At 37.9% G+C, this 20,881-nt stretch overlaps 1 protein-coding gene across 1 annotated transcript in view; it reads left to right on the top strand.

Moving 5' to 3' along the window:
• Positions 1-20,881, top strand: part of FAF1 (Fas associated factor 1) — a 174,469-nt gene that overhangs the window by 135,023 nt on the left and 18,565 nt on the right. The window contains exons 14-17 of the mRNA XM_050901028.1: positions 6,555-6,691; positions 9,304-9,392; positions 19,786-19,866; positions 20,275-20,352. Coding sequence (XP_050756985.1) covers positions 6,555-6,691; positions 9,304-9,392; positions 19,786-19,866; positions 20,275-20,352 — 385 coding nt within the window. The remainder of the gene's footprint in view (positions 1-6,554; positions 6,692-9,303; positions 9,393-19,785; positions 19,867-20,274; positions 20,353-20,881) is intronic.

Raw genomic sequence — 20,881 nt, 5'->3', positions numbered from 1 at the left:
ACCAGTTCAGACTGAAAGGGAATAGATATTTTAGAAGAGGTTATCAGATTTTGTCCCGCTGCTGCTTTTTGAGCAGGACTTCAGGCTGAGATGATATAGCAAAAACATCTCCAGTGCAGCCTTTCTGTTAGAGTCCTTTGCAAGAAGCATGGTGGGCATCATGTGCCGAAGGGCCTCATTTTAGGAAGAGCTTTTCCAAAGTTTTCCCACCAATGTGTGAAAATTAAAAGTAACTACAGGAATATTTATGGGTAAGACTGTAACAAATAACCAGATCTCTGCTATTTATGTTGGTACAGAAAATAAGGAAAAATTGATCTAAAATCCTATGCAATTTTTTGTATTTATTGTAATACATTTTATCTATACATTTGAGAGCAGAATTCTCTCTGTATGGAAGAGAATTTGCCCTTTAGTGCGCTAGACAGATTTGCTAATGTAATTATTAATTAACCTTAAGGTGCTGGGGAGAATTTAAGAAACGCAAAAGCAAAGGAGAGCTTTCAATTTTTGTTTGAACGTACAAAAAACATTCAAAATGTAGCATCAGGTGTCCTTCTTTGCACATTCCAGGAGTCCACTACAATGTATGATACGCAGCTTGCTCTGCATTAGTTTCCTTCTGCAGGTTTACTTGATTAACAAAAAAGAGCTAGAATTAGCATTTTAGATTTAGTTACTCTTTCTGCAACTACACTATGCCATGACTGCTTGACACATTTTATTCACGATGTCTTGAGAAGATAGATTGATTTGGGGATGTATGCAGAGCTGTTCATCCTATCAGATTGTATCATCAGTTTGATTCCAATAGGTAACTGAAAATTGATACCACAACGGAGGACAGGCATCGAGTAGTTAGTATTTGGTTTCAGTGATGACTGGTAGGTGGTGTCCATGTCTTTCAAAGCCATGCCAGTTGCCACTTTTCTGAGTGGAAAGAGAAAGGAGACTGAATTCCTCTGCTCTTTTAGAGTCCTTCCACTGGATCAAGGCCAAGGGCAGCAGGCAGCAGTGCTGCGTTGCACTGTGATTTTTAATGGAAATGCAGATGTCCTGGTTTTGGCTGGGATAGAGTTAATTTTCTTCTTAGTAGCTGGTACAGTGCTGCGTTTTGGATTTAGTGTGAGAATAATGTTGATAACACACTGATGTTTTAGTTGTTGCTAAGCAGCGCTTATCTTAAGTTAAGGATTTTCAGTTTCCCGTGCTCTGCCAGCAAGCAGGTGTGCAAGGAGCTGGGAGGGAGCATGGCCAGGGCAGCTGACCCGAACTAGCCGAAGGGGTATTCCATACCATAGAACATCATGCCCAGTATATAAACAGGGGGGAGTTGGCCGGGAGGTGCGGATCGCTGCTTGGGCATCGGTCAGCAGGTGGTGAGCAATTGCATTTTGCATCACTGGGGGTTTTTTGGGTCGTCCCCGTCCCCCCCCCCCTTCCTTTTTTTGGTTATATTCCTTTTCATTACTATTATTATTATTGTTGTTAGTATTATATTTTACTTTAGTTATTAAACCATTCTTATCTCAACCCACGAGTTTTACCTTTTTTCCCGATTCTCCTCCCCATCCCACTGGGGGGGGCGGGAGTGAGGGAGCGGCTGCGTGGTGCTTAGCTGCTGGCTGGGGTTAAACACGACAGCAGAGGACTCTTATTGCTCAGAATCATCAATTCTTTGCTAAGTTCTTTCTTGAATTCCTCTTCAGTTCTTCAATTCTTTGTAAATTCATCCTCTATTAGGTAGGAGTAGGAATCACTTTGAACCAGTTCACATTGGAAAATACAACATGACAGTTTGGGAGCCAACGAACGCCTCTGCCTTGTGCCCCCTTTAGGGACTGGGCACCAGAGATGCCCTTAGCTTACTAAATTGTTTAAACTGAAATATTAAAGGAATATTTACATTTTTCTAAAGTATTTAGCATCATAGCTTTTTTGTTTGTTTGTTCATATTCATGGTGTGGTAAGGAGGGAACTTGCGTAATCACGGATCCAGACTTGACTGCAGTAGATCCTGTCCATATGAATAACAAAAATGTGAAACAACATAATACTTGAGCAGGAGATACATAAAGAAACCATGAGATAATACCAGTCATTGTAATGATGAAACACCTCCCATTGGGAACAGCTGCCATCTCCCACCTGGGGGCTGGCTTTCTCCTTTGGGCTCACCCCCACAAAAGGCAATACATATTTTGTGGTGTAAATAGGTATCGTATAGATCAAAAGCTTTCCAGAGATCAAAAAATACTGAGCTCTGAGATCAACACTTTTGATGATCAGCACTGCAGCCAGAGGTGGCCAGTTTTTTTGTTAAAAATTAAAAGCTGCACATTCTCACAAAAACGTATTATTGCTAAACCCCAGCATTTACAAAGTTCTACGTAGCATATCTGAGATCAGGAGCTATGGTAGACCACAGACTTAAGTTGTAATAAATATTCCCTTTGGTTTTGAGACTCAGTAATATTTTAAACTTTTTTCAGTAGATTTTTAAAGCTGTTATTTTTTCATAATTGCCTTCTAGGAGCTTTTTTGAAGTAATATTAAATAAGTTACATTTTATGATAAAATTACAAAAAAATTATGTCAGGAGTGTATTTTAATGTAAAGTGTCACATATTAGCTGGTAGGGAATGGTAACATTCTTCTCTGGGAAACTAACACACTACAAACATGATAACTCTTCACACAGGTTATCTCAGAGTGCACATGGAGTGATAACTGCTGTGCAGTGATCAGCAACCCCCCAAATTAACATCTTCACCAGAATAATGTTTCCTGTGTGCTGCTTTTAACTAAGGAGTGAACTATGTCTAAAGAATTAATACCTGTTCAATCTACATTTAAAAAATTAAGATAAGTTTGTAATTTTTTTAGGGTTTGTTTCTGTATTTGTCGAGCCATGGTCAGTGTCCATGTTTATTCTGTAGCTTTAATAACTGCTGGTTTCGTTGCAAGCGAGTCATGAAAGAAGTAAAGAAATGCTGCTGTCTGCCAAAACTATTACTTTTCTTGATGAGCTTTATTCTTGTAACTTTTGAGATTTTTTTTTAATGGATTTTCCTTCATAAAATGCTTTTTTGCCTTTCTCATACTTCTCTGTCTTTGAATATTTTTGTAATTTAAAAATAAAAGGACTAGTAGGGTGCCATTTGCCCTCCCTTTCTGGCAGCGTTCCTCTATTTCCACTTTTGGTTGGAGATCACAGTAATCCAGCATGTTGTGGAAAACAGTTCTCCCTGGAGGGACATCTGGCTCTTTGATGCACTCCACAGGCAGTTCTCTTGGCAGCTCTGGAGATGCCACTGAAAGATCTGGCACACTTCTGTTTAGATGAAAGTAAGAAAATCCCTTGTTAGTGATGTACAGAGTAAGATACTGGTTATTGCACCAAATTGTTTTGATCCTACTCACATACTTCTGATGGTAAATATTAGCACAGAGGAGATTTTTTTTTTTTCCTGGATATGAATGTGGAAGAAAGTAAAAAGGTCTGCAAATATCGAATCAGTAAAGGCAGAAAAGGAGGGAAAAAAAAGCGAAATTAGTTAAGTAGTTGCAAGATCTATTAAAAGGTATGAGAAAAACTGAATGGGGTTCATGAATGAAAATTCAATTCCTATCCGTCTAGTAAAATGAAAAGAAGAGACGTGTTATGAGTAATTGCTGAGCATTTACCGCTGACCTGGTGAAGAGCATGTGTGTGAGTGCGTAATCACTGGTGAACAGGAGTTATACGGTGTACGTGTTGGAGATTGCTGCTGCTATCTCTTTATTCAGTGTTGCATCATTTGAGTACCTTCACATTTTTGTTGGCTTTACTACATTTTAGTTCAACAGACAAGTGGGGTCTTACTTGGTTCCAAAGGGCAGGATCTATTTTGATGGATCATGTTAGTGAGAAGAGTTTCTTGTGTGTATTTACTCTGCTCTGAAGATACGCATTGATAACCACCAGCTGGTCATTCATCCCCCCCAAACATCGTCATTGCAGCTGCCCATGCTGTAATTTGGACATTCATTATTCAAAGTTGGAAGTGCTGGGAAGAAGAGTTGTTTCTCATTCCTCCCTCAAGAAAGACAAAGGCTGCCTGATGGGAATGATGGCAAATCTGTGGCATTCGGGTCAGAATTGGCATGAGCTGCTCTTGTAACTGGTATGTGAGCGAGCTGGCTGCTGTCCCTGCGAGCTGAGCAGATTGCGACAGCGGCAGATGAAGGGAGGCAATTGGAAAGAGCAGGGCGGATGGGACCAGTGGCTGTAAGAAGTGGCCTCGAGAAAAAAGACCACCATGATGGGAGATGTTGGCATCTGGCATCTCTTCTGCTGTTACTCAACCAGGAAAGTATGTGTACCCTTACAAGAGCCTGGCATGACATGCCATCTTCTGAAGCCAGGGAGTTGAAACCTGTTCCCAGCCTTGATTATAGAGGAGCCCAAGGTATCATAATCAGTTAGATTCTATATAGTCAGCCAGAAGTTCCACATATAAAAATTCATCTTCTGGAAAAAAAATATTGGGGAAATCTTTTAACATACTGAAATACCTACTTCATTCAGAATTCTCTGCATACAAAACCCATACCTATAAAAGCATATTTTGAGACTGAGTTATGGGTTGACTCAATACAGAATTGATTAAAAAACAAAACAAAACAAAAAACCCAAACCAACACCTTTGACTAGTGCAAACAGTATTGTAATAGTCTCTTTAGTTTTGTTCCTTCTAGCATTATTCTCTACAGCACTTTCTCACCTCCAGTTAAATATTTTGTTTTCCTATGAAACTTGAGTGCTTTTCTTCTGTGGTGTGTTGAAGACTGTTAAACAGTTTTAATATACAAGTTTCAGGAATTCAGTTCAATGGTCCACTGTCTTTATTACTTCCAGGAGTGAAACCTTGAACTCACATAAGTCATTTTGCTGTGGAAGATCACCATTGACTTCTGTGAGGCCAAGATTTCACTTACGTATTCCCACCCTGAAAAGCAAACATCAAAAAACATTATTTAGCTTAAGAGTTTATATGTCCAGACTTTAAGGACACTTTATTTTATCTTTACCAGATGGTATGTCTCTACGTAGCTATTTCTGATATAGCAGTCTCTATTTGGTGTTCTTGACATTGTCTTTGTGTGTGATCGTTCTGAATTGTGAAAGACAGAGAATCAAGGAGGCAAGGAAAGCTATTTTCCAGTAACATTTATGGCTTTGAAATACTCACTAGCTACCCCTGCTCATTGCCTTCCATCCAACTATGGCCATAGTTACACTACAAATTGTCTCTGAGGAGGGCTTTTATTTATACTTCAGGTGCCTCAAACAAGTCCAATGTTGTACTCATCAAGCTTATCAATTTTTAGCCATTTTATTAAATACAATATATATTGATTAAAAAATTACAATTTTGAATCTTTTCAGTATCTTTGAGAAATTACTTGGAGCACTTGACATTTTAGTGCAGTTTGTCTTTTCAAATAGATTTGGCTTCTAATGCATGTGACAACAGGACTTTGCTCTTCAGTTAGAGCATACATTTCAGAGTAGTTGTTACCTAAAATATTATCATAAGGCATAAGAAAACACACGATTTAAGTTGCCTTTCATGAACATAATTAAGAATTAATAAGCCTGTACCAGTGGCTAGTCCTCAGAATTTCCACTGTTTTGCCTTTTGTGACCCGTGTTATTAAAAGTCTATTATTTTTACAGACTTTATTAAATTGGATCTTATTAAAGCATTCTATATTTGCATTTGGTCTTTCATAATTCATTATTATTATGACATTTACTTTTTACCATCAGATCTGAAAACATATCATAAGCTACCCTTTTCTCTTGAAAGAAATGCTAATTTCAAACAGTCCTCTAATGGAAGAGAAAAGCTTTATCAGTTTTTTCATTTATTCAAGATCGTGTTAAGAATACTAATGCTAGACTTCTGTATGCTAATATCCAAGAGCTTTTTTTGGTCAAAAGCTTAGAATTATTGTTTTTTAGACCACACTACTAAGTATGTCACTGGCAGGGCACTAGTACAAACGAAAACACAATTCTGAAGTACCATGTTTTAATTCTGTGACTGATAAAAGCAATTTATTGATCTTTCATTATTAAATTATGCTTTTGTATGAAATTATACTATTTTTATACTTCGCCATATTTATTAGATTATGACTCTACTTAGTTTCTCTTTAGAAGTTTTTAACAATTGATTTAGCATGATTATTTGGGGGGAGTTAGTTTTGAATTGTAGCCTGCAGAATAGTGTAACAGGAAATGGAGTTCTCCATCAGATAAATCACTGTCTCAACTGGTTATTAATTGTTTTAATTTAGACAATCTGGGGTCTATCATCTTTGTAAATATTCTCATAATTTAATCATAAAAAGGGATAAAGAGCTCTAGAATTGAATGCAGGAGCCTAGATCTTAAACAGTAGGTAACACTCAGTTAAACTGCTGAATTTAGCATAATTATGTTTTAAAAACTAACTTCAGAAACACCTTTACAATGTTAACTATTTCTTTTTTTCCCCACATAGGTTTCTGACGATGTGCACTAGACACTTCGGGAGTGTTGTAGCCCAGACAATTCGAACTCAGAAGACAGACCAGTTTCCACTTTTCCTTATTATTATGGGAAAACGATCATCTAATGAAGTATTGAATGTAATACAAGGTACAGTTCTCGCTTTATATTAAGAGTATTTCTTATGTGAGTATTGAAAATGTTAGAAGACATCTTTGCTAACTGTTTCTTTTTTAAGATGTTCAGAATATGAATTTATTGCACAAAAGAAACTTTTGGTTGCCACGATATAAATAGCTACTATTCATAAATGTATTAATTAACATGGTATTAGAGATCGAAGTTGTCATGACTGTAGTAGAATCATAGTTTAAGTTTTTCATTTTTTTTAAAGTAGAAGCCAAATTTCCTAAATAAGGAGCTACAGTTAGTTTTCCAAATTTATATCCAGATATATCCCTGATTTCCAAAAGATTTTGGCTACACTTTTTGTGTAGTGCCAGAATGCATTTAGTTCTTTGCGCATAGTTCCTTGTTAATATGTGGACTCCTGTTGCATGTAGCGGGCAACGTGAGTTGTTCTCATTTGAACGTGAGTTGCTTTTTCAGACCTGCCTGTAGTGTTGAGACCACAAATCGGATCAGAATTAAGTTACTAATATAATCTCACATAAATGAAGCTTTCTGGCTTAGATGAGCAGTTCTGACATAACCATTCCTCTGATTTCACTGACAGCAAGATGACTTAGATGTGGAGTGATGCCCTTTGACTGCTGTTCTCAGTAACTCTTCAAATTAAAATACATCAAAGAATGCCTGCCTCTCATTTCTTCTGCTTTCTCCACAAGTTTGCCTTGATGACACCGTGTCCTCATTTATTTATTGCTTATATCTAGCAGTCTTTATTCTAATCTCCTTATTTTCCTGAGGAAATTCAGCCTCAGGAAATACTGCCTTTTGCAGACAGCATTACTGTTTCTTCCTGCATATGGGATTAATGATTTTCTTGAGGTATCTGCAGTGCTCCTTCCTATGGACAAAATTGTTAATTTTGCATGGATTTTGTCTCCTTAGTGCAAGGTACAGCACAACACTAATTCCTGGTACTTCTGTCACTTATAAAACTTAATTCATACAAATAATCTTATAAATAGATTTTCTTGTTTTTATAACTGTGCAGCATAGTTCAGCACCTGTGCTATCCCACTGAAGTCAGTGGTGCTTACTGGCTTAAATTACTTAAGTGTTTTAGCAACTTGGTGACTCAAAGTCATAATACAATGCAGCTTTATATTATAAAATAATCCAAATTATTTCATTGCATTCATCAAGTTTTAATGATTTGTCAGGTTTTCTGCAATCTTTTGAACTAAACTAAAGTAAAGTGATCATCTGTTGCAGCCTTACCTAAATTTATCCTTTAACAAAAATCAAATGTGCTGTGCTTGTTATTTTCCCATGAATTGGGACACTGGTATCTTTTAACAATATGCCCTGAAATGAATGGTAGTCTCTGAAGTCATGCGTGTTGTAGCATGTGGGATAACATTTTCTGCTAAGGTAGCAAATGCTAGAAATGGGAACAATGAGGGCTTTTCAGGGCTGAGTGAGAAGGCATGTTTACAGAAAAGATACAACAATATAGAAACTTAAGTCCCAGTGGTGTTTACTGAAATGCAGACTGTCTAAGTTTGCTTTCGATTTATATTTTTTTTCTGGGGTTGGAAACTACAGGGACAGTTTTGTTTTCTTTAGTGGTACTGTGGCTTCTGCTTAGTTTACTCCTTTTAAAATTTTGACCAGCATCACCAGTATAAATCTAGCTCTTGTTGGTATTGTTCTGCTAGGGTTCAAAGGCTGTTTAGGCTGGCAGATGTTAAGAGTTTATAGTTTTTGACCATTTCTCATGGTCTAAGACCTTTTAACTACTATGACAAGTGACTCTAATGGGTAGTCTAGTCTTCAGCTTAGGAAGAGAAACCAAAGACTGAGTGCATCTTGGTAGGAACTAAAACTAATCTCTCTGTCTTACTGAAGATTGAAGGCACGCTGGTAGAAAAATGTGAGGAGATATCTATTTTCCTATGCATGTGCGGTATTCTTGATATATACACAGATGACTTACTTTTCTGCTGTTATTAGATTTACAAGTTTTATCAGAAGTAAATACACTGAAGAGAATATATTATAGTATTTGAAATTTTACTACTAGTTATACCTGAATAAAAATGTGTGCGCACACATCCATTCGATCGCTGTATTCTGGGTTTTTCCATTTTTTTTAAACCAATCCACTTGGATGCTGCTGCCAACATCCTATCTTTTGTTACCTGACTAAGCAATTGCTTCAGTCTCCCTGGTTATACCTGGGAATTATAAAACTGTAAAATCAATTTCATGTCTGGGAACCCAGGATATATTACTTTCATTTAACATCAGTGATTAAAAGAAAAAATAGAGTTATTCCATGCAAGCACAAAAGCAATTGTTCAGAATTGAACCACCTAAAATTTTAGCCTATGATCAACATTTGTTTGTAAAAAAAAAAAAAAAAAAAAAAAAAAAAAATATATATATATATAAAAAAATTCAAATTTTCAATAACAAGGCAAACTAAAAGCATTCTGCTGAGATACTTGCATTTTCTACTCTTTTTTTTTCTTTTTTGTCTGGCTATTTCGTATGGATTAATTCTAAAATGACTTCTTTTTTGTTTAATAACTTTAATGATATGAAGTTCAGCTATCTTCCTTTGTTGCTAGGTAACACAACAGTGGATGAGCTAATGATGAGGCTGATGGCTGCAATGGAGATCTTCAGTGCCCAGCAGCAGGAAGACATAAAGGATGAGGTGAGCGTTGAAAGTTACGGCAGGTACCTACTGGCTTCCACAGATCACTGGGGTTGCAAAATTAACCAGCTGTTTCTTTAGCCAATGAAGTTGGGTGTGATGTGTTTTAGTGTCTCTTCCATCATCAGAAATTAAAAACATTAAATCTTCTTTGTGTATTTATTTGGGTCTCTCAAAAAACCTCCTTCTTATTGGTCTTGTAATTTTCAATTTGTTTCCTTTTTCTGAATGTTAGTCATGAGTAACCGTTTAGATTTACAATGGTATTATACAGCTTAATATACTCATACAAGGAAATGACAATCAGATTTTTTCCCAATGACCAGCTCCAAGTCATAGGTAGAAAACAAAAATAGATTGATATATCTTAAATGTATACGTTTAAAAGGAGATTGAAAAGCAGCCTTAACCAGAAGTACGCCAGTACTGAATCACCATTCAGAACAATGCAGAATGAGTAAGTGATGACAAGACTTTTCAAAAACAGTGTTTCAATAACACAGAAGTAGATGCAGTGAGGTATACAGTTGAAAGATGTTTATCTGTTACTCTATAAATTGAGAGTGACATTTTGAAGTAATGAAGTACTTAGGAATTTATAATAATAGGTGTATTGCCATTCAAGATTATTCTTACCCTGTTGTATAGACATTGATTGACAATAATTCACTAAACACATTCTTCGCATTTAAATCTTGTAGCTCATTAGTATGAGATTTACCGATTATGGGTATAATAATATGAAGGCACGGTATCTACACAATATCTGTAGTTCATTTTTTCTTCTTTATTTATGTTACCTGTAATTCATTGGTAAAGAAATTGACTTTAATTTTGTTAATACTGAACACAAATTTTAATATGAGGATTACAACAAAAATCCAAGGCACAATATAATTGAATTTTTTATTGCATTTTAACAGGAATATATCGGGTATGGGGGTTTTTTAATGCTTTAATAAGAAGGTAAAATTCACATCACAGATGAGCTCCAAGAAAGGTTCAGAACTGAAAACTATAAAAGCTGATAGAAAGAAAAGCATATAAAGGCAGAGGGATAAGAGCAAATAAAGGGCAGGAGAAGGAACTAGAAGTAGGAGTGATAGGATTGGAACACAGGGAGAATCAAGAGACCAGAACAGCTGTCCAGAGCAGGGGACATCAGTATTTAGGAGAGAAGAAGGTGGGGGCAGGTGAGATAGTGGATGGACCTCTCCTAAGAGGATAAAACCAAGTGGGTTTGCAACTGAGAAACATCTGGGTGTAAGGGAAACAAAGCTTAAAGAAAGAGAAGACTCGGTAGCCTTGAGGCCATGATCGCAGAACCGGGAACTGGCTTCTGCGTCCTGAGCTGCTGTGGGTCCTTCACTGGATGGCCAAGAACAGTGACAGTCCAGTAACATGTGTCCCCACAGTGGTGATATGGATGTCTCCTGACTTCTTACTCCAAGTGCCCTACCTATGTAGGGAGAATGGAAAATTAGTTTTTATACATTCCTCTAAAATCTGCCTTTGTCCAAGTCTTCTATAGTCTTTTCTCACATTTCCTTTTGTTTTTCTGTCACTGAGAGCACCAGTGACATTTCTTCCTCAACAGGAGTTTTTTTCTAACACCCTTTGACGTTCAGAAAATTAATGGAAAATTTCATAAACTTTGGGGGCAGATTTCCAGACGCTATGGGTTCTATACACTACTAGGATATTTACTTATACCTTGGCTCCACTTGTTACAAGCACACTGAAAAGGTGATCTCAGACACTTTCACCTTTGAAGCAGGAAGTTTAAAAACAAAAAATAACCTCGCTTTATGAAATTAGTATTCCAGAGAGGGAGTATTTGACAAGCAGTCTGTACTCAATAGAGGGCTTTAGCCTGAAAAAAAACTATTGCCTTTTTGTGGTTTGCTACATAACATGTAGCTTTCTTGTAAGTCTTATACTTGACAACTTCAAGTGTTCAAACATCAACGCCTTTTCTTTTTTAAGATCTTGTTGCAGTTGGTGCAATTTTTTCCCAAATATTACAATAGCAAACAGGATAGAGAGTCCGGTTTCTGTTACTGTTTTCTTAGTAGCAACAATAAGTCATCATAAAACCACAAGAAGATAAGCAGAAAATTCTTTTGTGTTTTAAAAAGAGAAGTCATCTCTATAGCTTTGCTGTAAACAGGAGTGTGTGTGAGAGAGAAATAGAACTCAAAACACTTGTAAATAACAGCATGAAATCATTAATGAGTCAGTTTATGCAGCTGAACTTCTCCACTTTGGATTTTTAACTTGCATGCACATGAAAGCTTCCAACACAGCTATTGCATAACTGTGTTTAGCACAGCATGTTTTGCAGTGCCCTCTGATGGTTATTTCGGTACAGGATGACTGTTACCACTGCCAGCTAATGGTACAGGTGTTCACCGTGACGTTGGCTGTAGCTGTTCAGGCATCGCTTTACAGTCAGCTCCCTGTAGGCAGGATGCGCAGAACAGCATCACCGACTTATCTCACCTGAGTGAAGTGAGTCACTTCATTAGCTGGTGGTAATAGTATGGTTAGCTAAATCCTGTGCTTTTCTATCCATATATTAGTAAAATTTACTGCTGTAGCCTCATAAAATTTTATTAGGCAAATTTGAGGCATATTTTTATAATGTCAAGTGCTAAAATACCATCATTTAACAAGCAATTGGATTTAATTTAGAGACTTGTATATTGTGTTCGATTAAGCTTTTTCTTACACGATTTCCAAAGAAATACCTTAAAAACATTGAGATGCATATGTGTTCTCATAGTAATCCAACGTACCTGTCTTGAGGTACAGTGGTGCGTAATTTAGGCACCCATTTTCTCTCCCAAGCTTTCTTAAAGGGAGATCAGTCTGCCATCCCATTCTTTTCCCTGCCCTTCCAAGGCTTCTGGGTCGATCATGAACCATTGGGCCTGTTGCTTGCTGCCTGTCAGCTGTGTTGACCAGATGCCATTTTGGAAACCTCCTGCCTCTTTTGGACCACACCGTTGACATGCCGTTGTAGATATGTGGTCTAGCTGTCATGCTGTCTGTTTTTATAAGTTTGCTACTTAAACTGCCATAGTAACAAGCCACAAATAATAAAATATGATCAGCAGCATACAGACGTCGTGTTCATGTGGCACTTCTGATAAGAAGTGGCCAATGGATAATTAAATGGTGGGTTCAGTGGCATCAACAGCAGCAGGGCCAGTTGGCCAGGATGCAGTCCCACCCTTGTCAGTGCAGTCAGGTCTAGGGTCTGAAGTCCAACCTCAGGCTGTGTATGCAGAATTACTCTGAAGCTATACTAATGATTTCATACATCTAATGGACATATTTTCCTTTTCTAACCATGTTTGCTCCTCTGGCCCACACTACAAATGTTGATACCTCAACTACTGTTCAGGCAGTGGGGTTGGGGATTTTTGCAAAGAGGAGATAACCACCACTACGGAGTTTCTCCTGTAAGCGAAAGAGGGTATCTCAGAGCAGGGACAACTGGCCTCTGCCACTGTTGATCAAGGTGTGAACTGAGATTTTGTCGGGACTGACTTTGAAAAGAGCATGTAGTATCAGTTCCTCTTAAGTGTCAGTGCCTGGTGCTCGACTTAGGAAAACAAATAATAATTGTAAAATATTGCACGCCCTGGAATGTCGATTTTAAACACCCTGTTAGCTTGCTTACTTTAATTGGATAGTTAAATAATCATCTCAGTGTGGCATGATGGGCCCAAATAGATCCGAGTTAGTTCCTTTGTGAGATTAATGTGAAGAGAGACTTGATTAAATCCTGGCATTACAGCGCAACACACCTGTTCTGGGCCGATCCTGAACATTTTTTCTCCATTGCCTGAGGAGGAGGCTTCTCAAAGGATTACAGTAACACTTTTTGACAAGCTTATACAGGGTGGAGTTTCCATGTAATGACAGGGCTCATTTGATGATGTCTCAGTAATGCATTCTTTTTATTTTTGCTGTCAACATTTATTACAGTAGAAGCATTGACTGTTACACAGCTGGTCCAACTTGTCCACATTTAAGTAACAGTAGGTCTCTCATCGTGTTTATTTTTGTCGTTACGCAACACTAGCACTCCTGCTCTCAGGTTGGACTTCAAGGTGGAATTGTAATACCCACAGTTGCTTCAAAAACCTTCTTATTTTTACAAATACCAATTAAAACCTTCAATTCACTTTAAACTATGTCTGCTGACACACTGTTTTCTTCAGTGTAAAAGAGGGATACTTAAGAATTTTTAAACTGGAAAAACTGTTGTAAACAGACTCTGACTGAAGATAAGCTCTAGAAAAATGTAGACCTGCAGAGTCACCATCTTTGCTCTCTGATCTTAGGTGACGTCTCTTCTTCCTAGATATTGCTACAGCGTGAGGAAAATGTCGGTCCTTTGTGACCAATATCTGGATGGGGATTTAAAAAATATGTAAAAGAAAACAAAAACTCCAAAACAGCAACATAAATTCATCTTCTTTTCCTTGCGACAGCTCTTTGTAAAAGTATGCTTACATGGCCATCCCAGCACTCTCTTGTGTTAGATGGGGCTTTACTGGCCAAGTGTTATTTTCATAACTTTGCAGTAAGTCTCTATCACCATGTCTCCCTCCTCTTCTGCCTCGCTGCTGTCAAATGTAAGGGATTTCCTTCTTTTTTTGATATGATAATTTGACAGTTTTAGCTTCCAACACCTTTTCTCTTTCTTCTTCCAAAGATATATCTCACAGCCACAAAGGAGGCTAAAGAGGGTCTGTCCTAGTGCATTTTCTCCTCATCTGTGGTCTGTTTGTCTTTTCCTCCTTCAGATTGGTTGCTTTTCTCCACTCCTTACCTGCAATTGTGTTCTCCAGTTAGAGGATGGCCTAAGTGCTTCCATCAGCTGTGCAGGAGACCCCTGCAATTTCTCTTTAGGCACTGAAGCTCACATTAAAATCAGTAGAAATTAGGCATCTGAATACCTTTGATAATCTATGTTCCATCTAACACTGTCATGTGTATCATGGTATATAGTATTTGCACAACAGGAGGTTATGAGAATAAATACATGAAATTCATTAAATTCCAAAGCGCAAAAGCATTATGGTGATGACAGCCATCTAACAAAGATTGTGATTTAACCCCTCAAAAAATCCAATTAGCACATTTACTAATTATTACTAGTTATAACTAATTAAACTACAGTAATCAAAATTTATTTGATTAAATTTTCCAATTTTGTATTTGTAATATGATAGCACCCCAAACGATCGGTTTCCCATTGTGCACTTCACTGCACTGACACACCAGCAGATACGAGTGCCGCCTTCGAGAGTTTACAGCCTATTTTGAACTTTAACAAAATGCAAGGTAATGGCAGAGGAAAGAAAGAGGATAAAATGAAAATATCTTTAGTTCAGGTGGCTTTTCGGCTGTACATGTTGATGGCTCCAGTCACTGAATATTTGCTTAGTTTCTCTTAATAAACAGCAGCTTTCCCTGCTATACAGCCCAGGTGGGTAGGTGTTGTAGCAGGACTGGCTGGCTCGTTTCCCGTGGAAAGTCACTGCAGGACTGCTTCGTGAAGGTTTTGGGTTTGTTTTCTTTCTTGTCACTTGAGGTCGTTCCCAAAAATCAGCATCTGGAACTGGGCTTTCAGCCTTCGGTATAGACAGGCAGGATCCTCCGGTGGTTCTGCGTTGTTCTCCCCCCTCGCCCTGCCCCGTCCTGCCTCCCCACCTGTGGTTCTGCCACCGCAGAAACGTTCATTTGATTTGTCTTCATCATTCTCATATGCCTAACACATTCTGTGTACACTTTTTCCTTCCATATATTCCCCATCATGTATGTTTAAGTTATACAATGTGCAAGTCTGTCATCTTAGTGAGTCAAATTAATGCCTTTCTTGCACTGGTTTGTTTGGACAAAGGGGTGTTTCTCTTTAACGCTCCCATGAATAGCCTTAAGCACTTGTAGATTTTAATTTCAGGAGTGGTTCAGTGAAATCAACTGTCTTTCAGATAAGCATTCAGCATTTGTAAAGACACTTTTTTTTTTTTCTTCTTTCTTGTAACAGCCATTTACTCACTGATGCTCTGAGAAATGTCTTCTGCTCATCGTTATCTTCTCAAGTTCTGTCTCGTCTGGTTTTACTTCACAGTAAAACTGATCCCAAAGGGCAACGGGGAATAAAGTATAACACATCTCCCTGAGACAAATCAGGTGCAAGTAAAGCTGATTCCTGGGGTTAAATCATTAAATCCTACCTTCAGAAACAACAACAATACATTAAAAAAAGCCCAGAAGGGCCAATGCTGACTTTTCCAGCAAAATATCCCATCCAAAAAGCCAAATGTATTGTGTATTTTTTTTTCCCTGTAGAATCTGCAGGAAAAGGGGGGCATTACTGTCCTAAATGCAGTCAGGAATCCCTCTTTTCCATCATCCTGCATCTGAAAATGCCTGCTATTAGGTGCTTCAGGGGTAACTTCAAGAAATGGTTTAGGGAATAATTATTGGAGAGAGTTATCCTGAATTTCTTCTTAACCTTATCTGTAAGTTTTTCTTAGTCTTGTAGCTCTGGATATTACTCAAGAGAAGGTTTTATCTGGTACATTGTAACTATCTCATGAATATAAGTGTTCACTATTTTTCTTATGACTTTGCATCTGTAATATGCATGATAGCAAAGAAAATTCATAGCTGAAGAATATATTCTGTGGATAAATGCAATTTTTTTTTTGTTTTAAGTGTCAACTTTCCATTGAATGAATCCCCCTCCATTATTGCATTGTCAAAATGGGAAAGCAGAGATCTGTGACTTTTTTCCTTTAAGGAGCAAAGGAGAGTTGTCTCCTCGTCTCATGCCCCAAACCCCTGGGATGTGGATGGTTTAGATTCACACCAGCCTTCAGTCGCTGCTGTGGAATTCAGAAATGCTGTGTAACCCTCATTTCTGATGGAGGCTTTTTAAGCCTTTGACCTGGTAAGCCGTTGCTGTTCACACCTTGGTTTCTTGAAAAAGGAAGATGGCAATTTTGCCTTCATTGCAAAAGTATTGTGGAGATGCATTTATTGATGTTCAGTCGATGCTGCAATTTATGTAGGATTTAACACAAAAGTTGTCAGCTACCCCAAATTTTGTTGATGGATAACATGACATTTTTTTAATTAATTATTAGTGGTATGACTATTTTTCTTCATGTGTTCTTTGTTAGTGCAATGGAAGATTGTCTGCAAAATATTTTCTTCTGCTTTTGCTGTCACCATTATGAATTTTCTTGTGTTGCTTTCTGGTGGACTTGAGTCATCCTCATACTTTGTGTGGTTTCTCTAGAGGAAGAGATGACTAAAATAACAAACTGCATTACAAAAAGGAGAACTGCTTTATCTAATGTTTAAAATTTGTCCAAGGTGTAACTCTGAACCAGAGAATATTACAATTTTGCCATGATCTCTGTAGAGGAGGTGGTTCCTGTTGAATGTGAGCAGTATTAACAAAACACAGAAGTAGGTACAAAGAGATGTTTCATAGGATTACATCTGCTTCTTACCTAAAGAAATCTGGATTCTAGATTTGTTCATAAGGTCTGTTTCAGTAAGAACAGTATTGTTTCAATGCGGTGTAAAGCTCAGTGGCACGGTCATTTACTTTTAGATGTGGCTCACATATTTCTATGAGGACCAGGCAGTCATGCGTAGTAATTCTTCACATTCCTGACATCTTTTTCATAATCCACTTTTAGGATGATGATAACTGCAATGAATAGGGAGGAAATAATTTTTTTTTTTTTAAATGCCTGGAATTCATGTTTAGATTCTAGTTGTAGAATCTATAGCGTCAATATTTTTTGCAGTTATCATCCAGATTATATAATTTAAACCTATTTCAAAAATGCTTCAGTGAAGCTCTCTGTAGGTAAATGAATCCTGTGCTCATCACAAGTAACTTCTAGTAACTTCCTGGAGTTTTCTAGACAGTTTGTAAAATGTAAAATAAAAGCCAGTACTCAATTTCTTATAACTCTGATTAGTACATATTTTTTGAGTGAGTTTTAATAATTTTTATACATTTTTAATTTTTACTTATTGAGGGTTGGTTTGGGTTGGGGTTTTTTGTGGGTTGGGTTGGGTTTTTTTTGTAAACTAAACTAACTGTATGTTAACTGCTAGCAATCTTTGATGAAGAAAAGAGCCTGTAGATGCAATAGTTACATCTGATCTTTCAGTTTTCTTTCAGGCATTACTGGACTTGTGTGACCTTTGAAATTCAGTTAGTGTGTGAAGTTAGGTGTGATATATGAAGTTGCAAAACAAGAAAATTAAATAGGTTCTCTCTGAAATAATTCTTAATATTTTTTTAAATGCTTGTCCTCTTGCGGATTACCTGAAGTCATCTTCCTTTAATAAGCTGATTTGGGAAAATAGTTTTGGTTCTCACCATTCTAAGATAAATTTATGGTATGCTTATGAAAAGTCTCAGTATAGATAGTACAAAACTTTTTCCTTTACTGTTAATTCCATCTATGAGAAGAGTTGGGAAAACCTCTGTGTATTCAAGCAGCTTTCTGCATTTTTGGATAACATAAAAATCAGAGCTGTTTAATTTCAACACCCCCTCTTCTCAGAAATGGAATATTAATGTAAGGTAGTTTCTGCTATCAGGTTTGAGTTAATTTTTGGAGGTATTCCATGAGCATTGCACATAAAGCTTATCAAGGTCCAGAGAAGCCAGGAAGGGGAATGGGTTATTTGGTGGTCATTGTCCTTTTTCCATTTTGCAAGAATTACTTCTACTTATGTCTTAGCTCTGCTGAACAAAGTGATGGTTTCTCTATCTTCTGTGAATGAAATTTAGGACACACTGATTGTAGAATAATCTTGGGTCCTGTTTCTATAAGGAAGAAGAGTTTCCTCTAAAAAGATCTTGTTACTTTCCAACTGGAGGTTGTATACCTTTTCCTGTAATTTGACCTTTCCTCTTGTGGTCGCATGCTACTTTAGAGCTTTTTAACCACTAATATGTTAGAGTTTTGTTTGAGGAACATCTTGGCATGTTTGCATGACATGATAATAACAGTTAATGTATGCTCCTCCCATTTAGAATTGAGTTTTTGCCAAATAGTGAAGTTTTGGGGAGAAAATTGATCGCTTTGCAAAATGATTCCTTTATGTGGAATAAACCTTGCAGATGAATGGGAAAATTAACATAATTCTTCAAGAAGCAGTAGGTAGCAGACTTTAATTTCTGTGAAATACAGGGGACAGATTACCCCAGTGCAAGTGCTGTGTTACTGATAACTACAGGTGACCATGCTGAGCCCACCAGCAGTCTCACAGCTAAATCTTATTGATTTTTGTAGGGACCAGTGCAGCCTCTGCAGGGCTCTGGGAGGATTATAAGATGTAAGAGGAGTAAGCACAGGGGAGCAGACGCTGTCTCTGGCTCCAGAGGCAGAGTATGAAGCTATTGATTGTATGCTTTGCTTTATCAGGCATCACCCCAGTGCAGTTATTCCAGCCTTCAGGGATGTTCACTTCACTTCTTGATCCTCCACCGTGTGGATGATGCCTCGCTTTGTCATTCATGCATTTTTCGTAAAATTTATTTCTTTGTGCTGTGATCATTAATAAGATACTTTTCTAGGTTTGCTGGCTTGAAGTTGGCATGCTAACCTCATGTTTCTTGTCTGCCTGCATCTGTCCATTTAAGACACTTCAGAGCAGGACTTGCTACTTTCCCATCTTTGTATAATATTCAACACTGTGAACTGAGGCCTGTGGATGATGTTTAATAGTCATGACCCTGGATGGATCCTGCTGAGGGCTTTTTTACCAAGGAAGGACCTAGGAGCAGGCCTTCTCTCGCAGGACAAGCCATTACCCACTGTCAATCTGAGCAGAGAGCAAATTAAGATCCAGCCTCGTCCTCTAAACCACGGTCTGTCCTTCCCTATTACAAGACCGTCCAAATTGTCGGCTGCAGGAGTGAAATCCTCCGCAGCACCGGCCCACACGTAGCCCTCCAGTGACCCCCTCCCCGCGTGGCTGGTGCGGAAGGAGGCTGCACCATTCCCGGGGTCTGCGCCAGCCATGGCCGTGATAAAGATGGCAGGGCAAAGAGCCTTGGTGCCAGATCCAGCCATCAGGCCGGGGCTTGGATGCGCCCATCCGTTACATGGCAATTGAAACATAGCGTTAGGTAAGTCGTAATTTTTAAAGGCAAGGCCGCCCTTGAGGCATTTCAGAACTCATTTCTCCTAGCAGTAGTTAGATGAGTAAGGCAGACAAATATTTTGAAGTCACAGGAGTTAAAGAGTGCTCGTGAACATAAAGATATATATCATATTGGTCCACTGTTTGCTGATATTTTTTGTTTTCTTTTCTTTTTTTTTTTCTTTAGGATGAACGTGAAGCCAGAGAAAATGTGAAAAGAGAGCAGGATGAAGCGTACCGCATATCACTGGAGGCTGACAGAGCGAAGGTGTGTGCAGGGTGAAGTGATCACATGAATGTCGGGGTTGGGAATCTCTCCACAGCTGGTGACATCTCTCTGGTGCAGAGGACTGCCCGCCTTCAGTTCTGCTCTTCAAATGAGACGGTGGCTGTAGGAGCTGTTATTGCCCTCAGTGGTTATAAAATGGCACTGGATACAGTCACTAGGAGTAGACTTGATTGCATCTTTTTGCTAAAGCAGTCCTGGCCCCACTTAATAATAGAAGTTCGGAAAGGAATGACACGAAAAGATTGCTTGATAAATACCCTATTTCTTATATTGATTTCTACAGAAAAGTTGAGGAGTTTCTTTGTGTTTATATAGCTAATGCACATCATTAAACACAGCTGTGGAAAGCGAGGTGATACATGTGTGATTGCTGTTTGTGTTTATTAGAGGGAAGCACAAGAGAGAGAAATGGCAGAGCAGTTTCGCTTGGAACAAATTCGGAAAGAACAGGAGGAAGAACGTGAGGTGGGATGTTTTACCTTTTCTGACAACTCTTTGGATTCGTGAAGCTTATGGACATTGCAACTTCCATTCAACACACATTGCAACTTTAATTCAAACTATACTTTTTATGTGAACATCTTTTTTTTTTTTTTTTTTTAATTCATTTCTTTTCTTACCATATATATAAAAAACATAGTGCAGCTAAATAATTTTCATCCACTTTTTAATAACTTTCCTGTTCTGCCATCTGGGTCACAATTACATCATCTGGGTCTGAATTACAGCCAGAAATTAGATAGGCCTGCTAACAGGAGATCCATGAAATGAGCTCCATAAATAGTGGAATCTTTGGGAACCTCTAACCTTGTTTCTGCAGGCACTCCTTTTAAAAATATAATACCATGGAGCCCTTTCATTTCTTCCAGGAAGTAGCACAAAGCCTAGGTGCAATTCTGATCAAACAAGTTGCCAAATTTAATATGGGAGACAAAACACTTTTTTAAAAAATTTTAAGGAATAAAAATCAAAAATCTAGAAAATTGGATTTATG

The sequence above is a fragment of the Gymnogyps californianus genome, chromosome 8, assembly GCF_018139145.2.
Source record: "Gymnogyps californianus isolate 813 chromosome 8, ASM1813914v2, whole genome shotgun sequence".
Classification (NCBI taxonomy): domain Eukaryota; kingdom Metazoa; phylum Chordata; class Aves; order Accipitriformes; family Cathartidae; genus Gymnogyps; species Gymnogyps californianus.
Note: the sequence above shows the minus strand (reverse complement) of the source record. Positions and strands in the feature narration are given on the sequence as shown.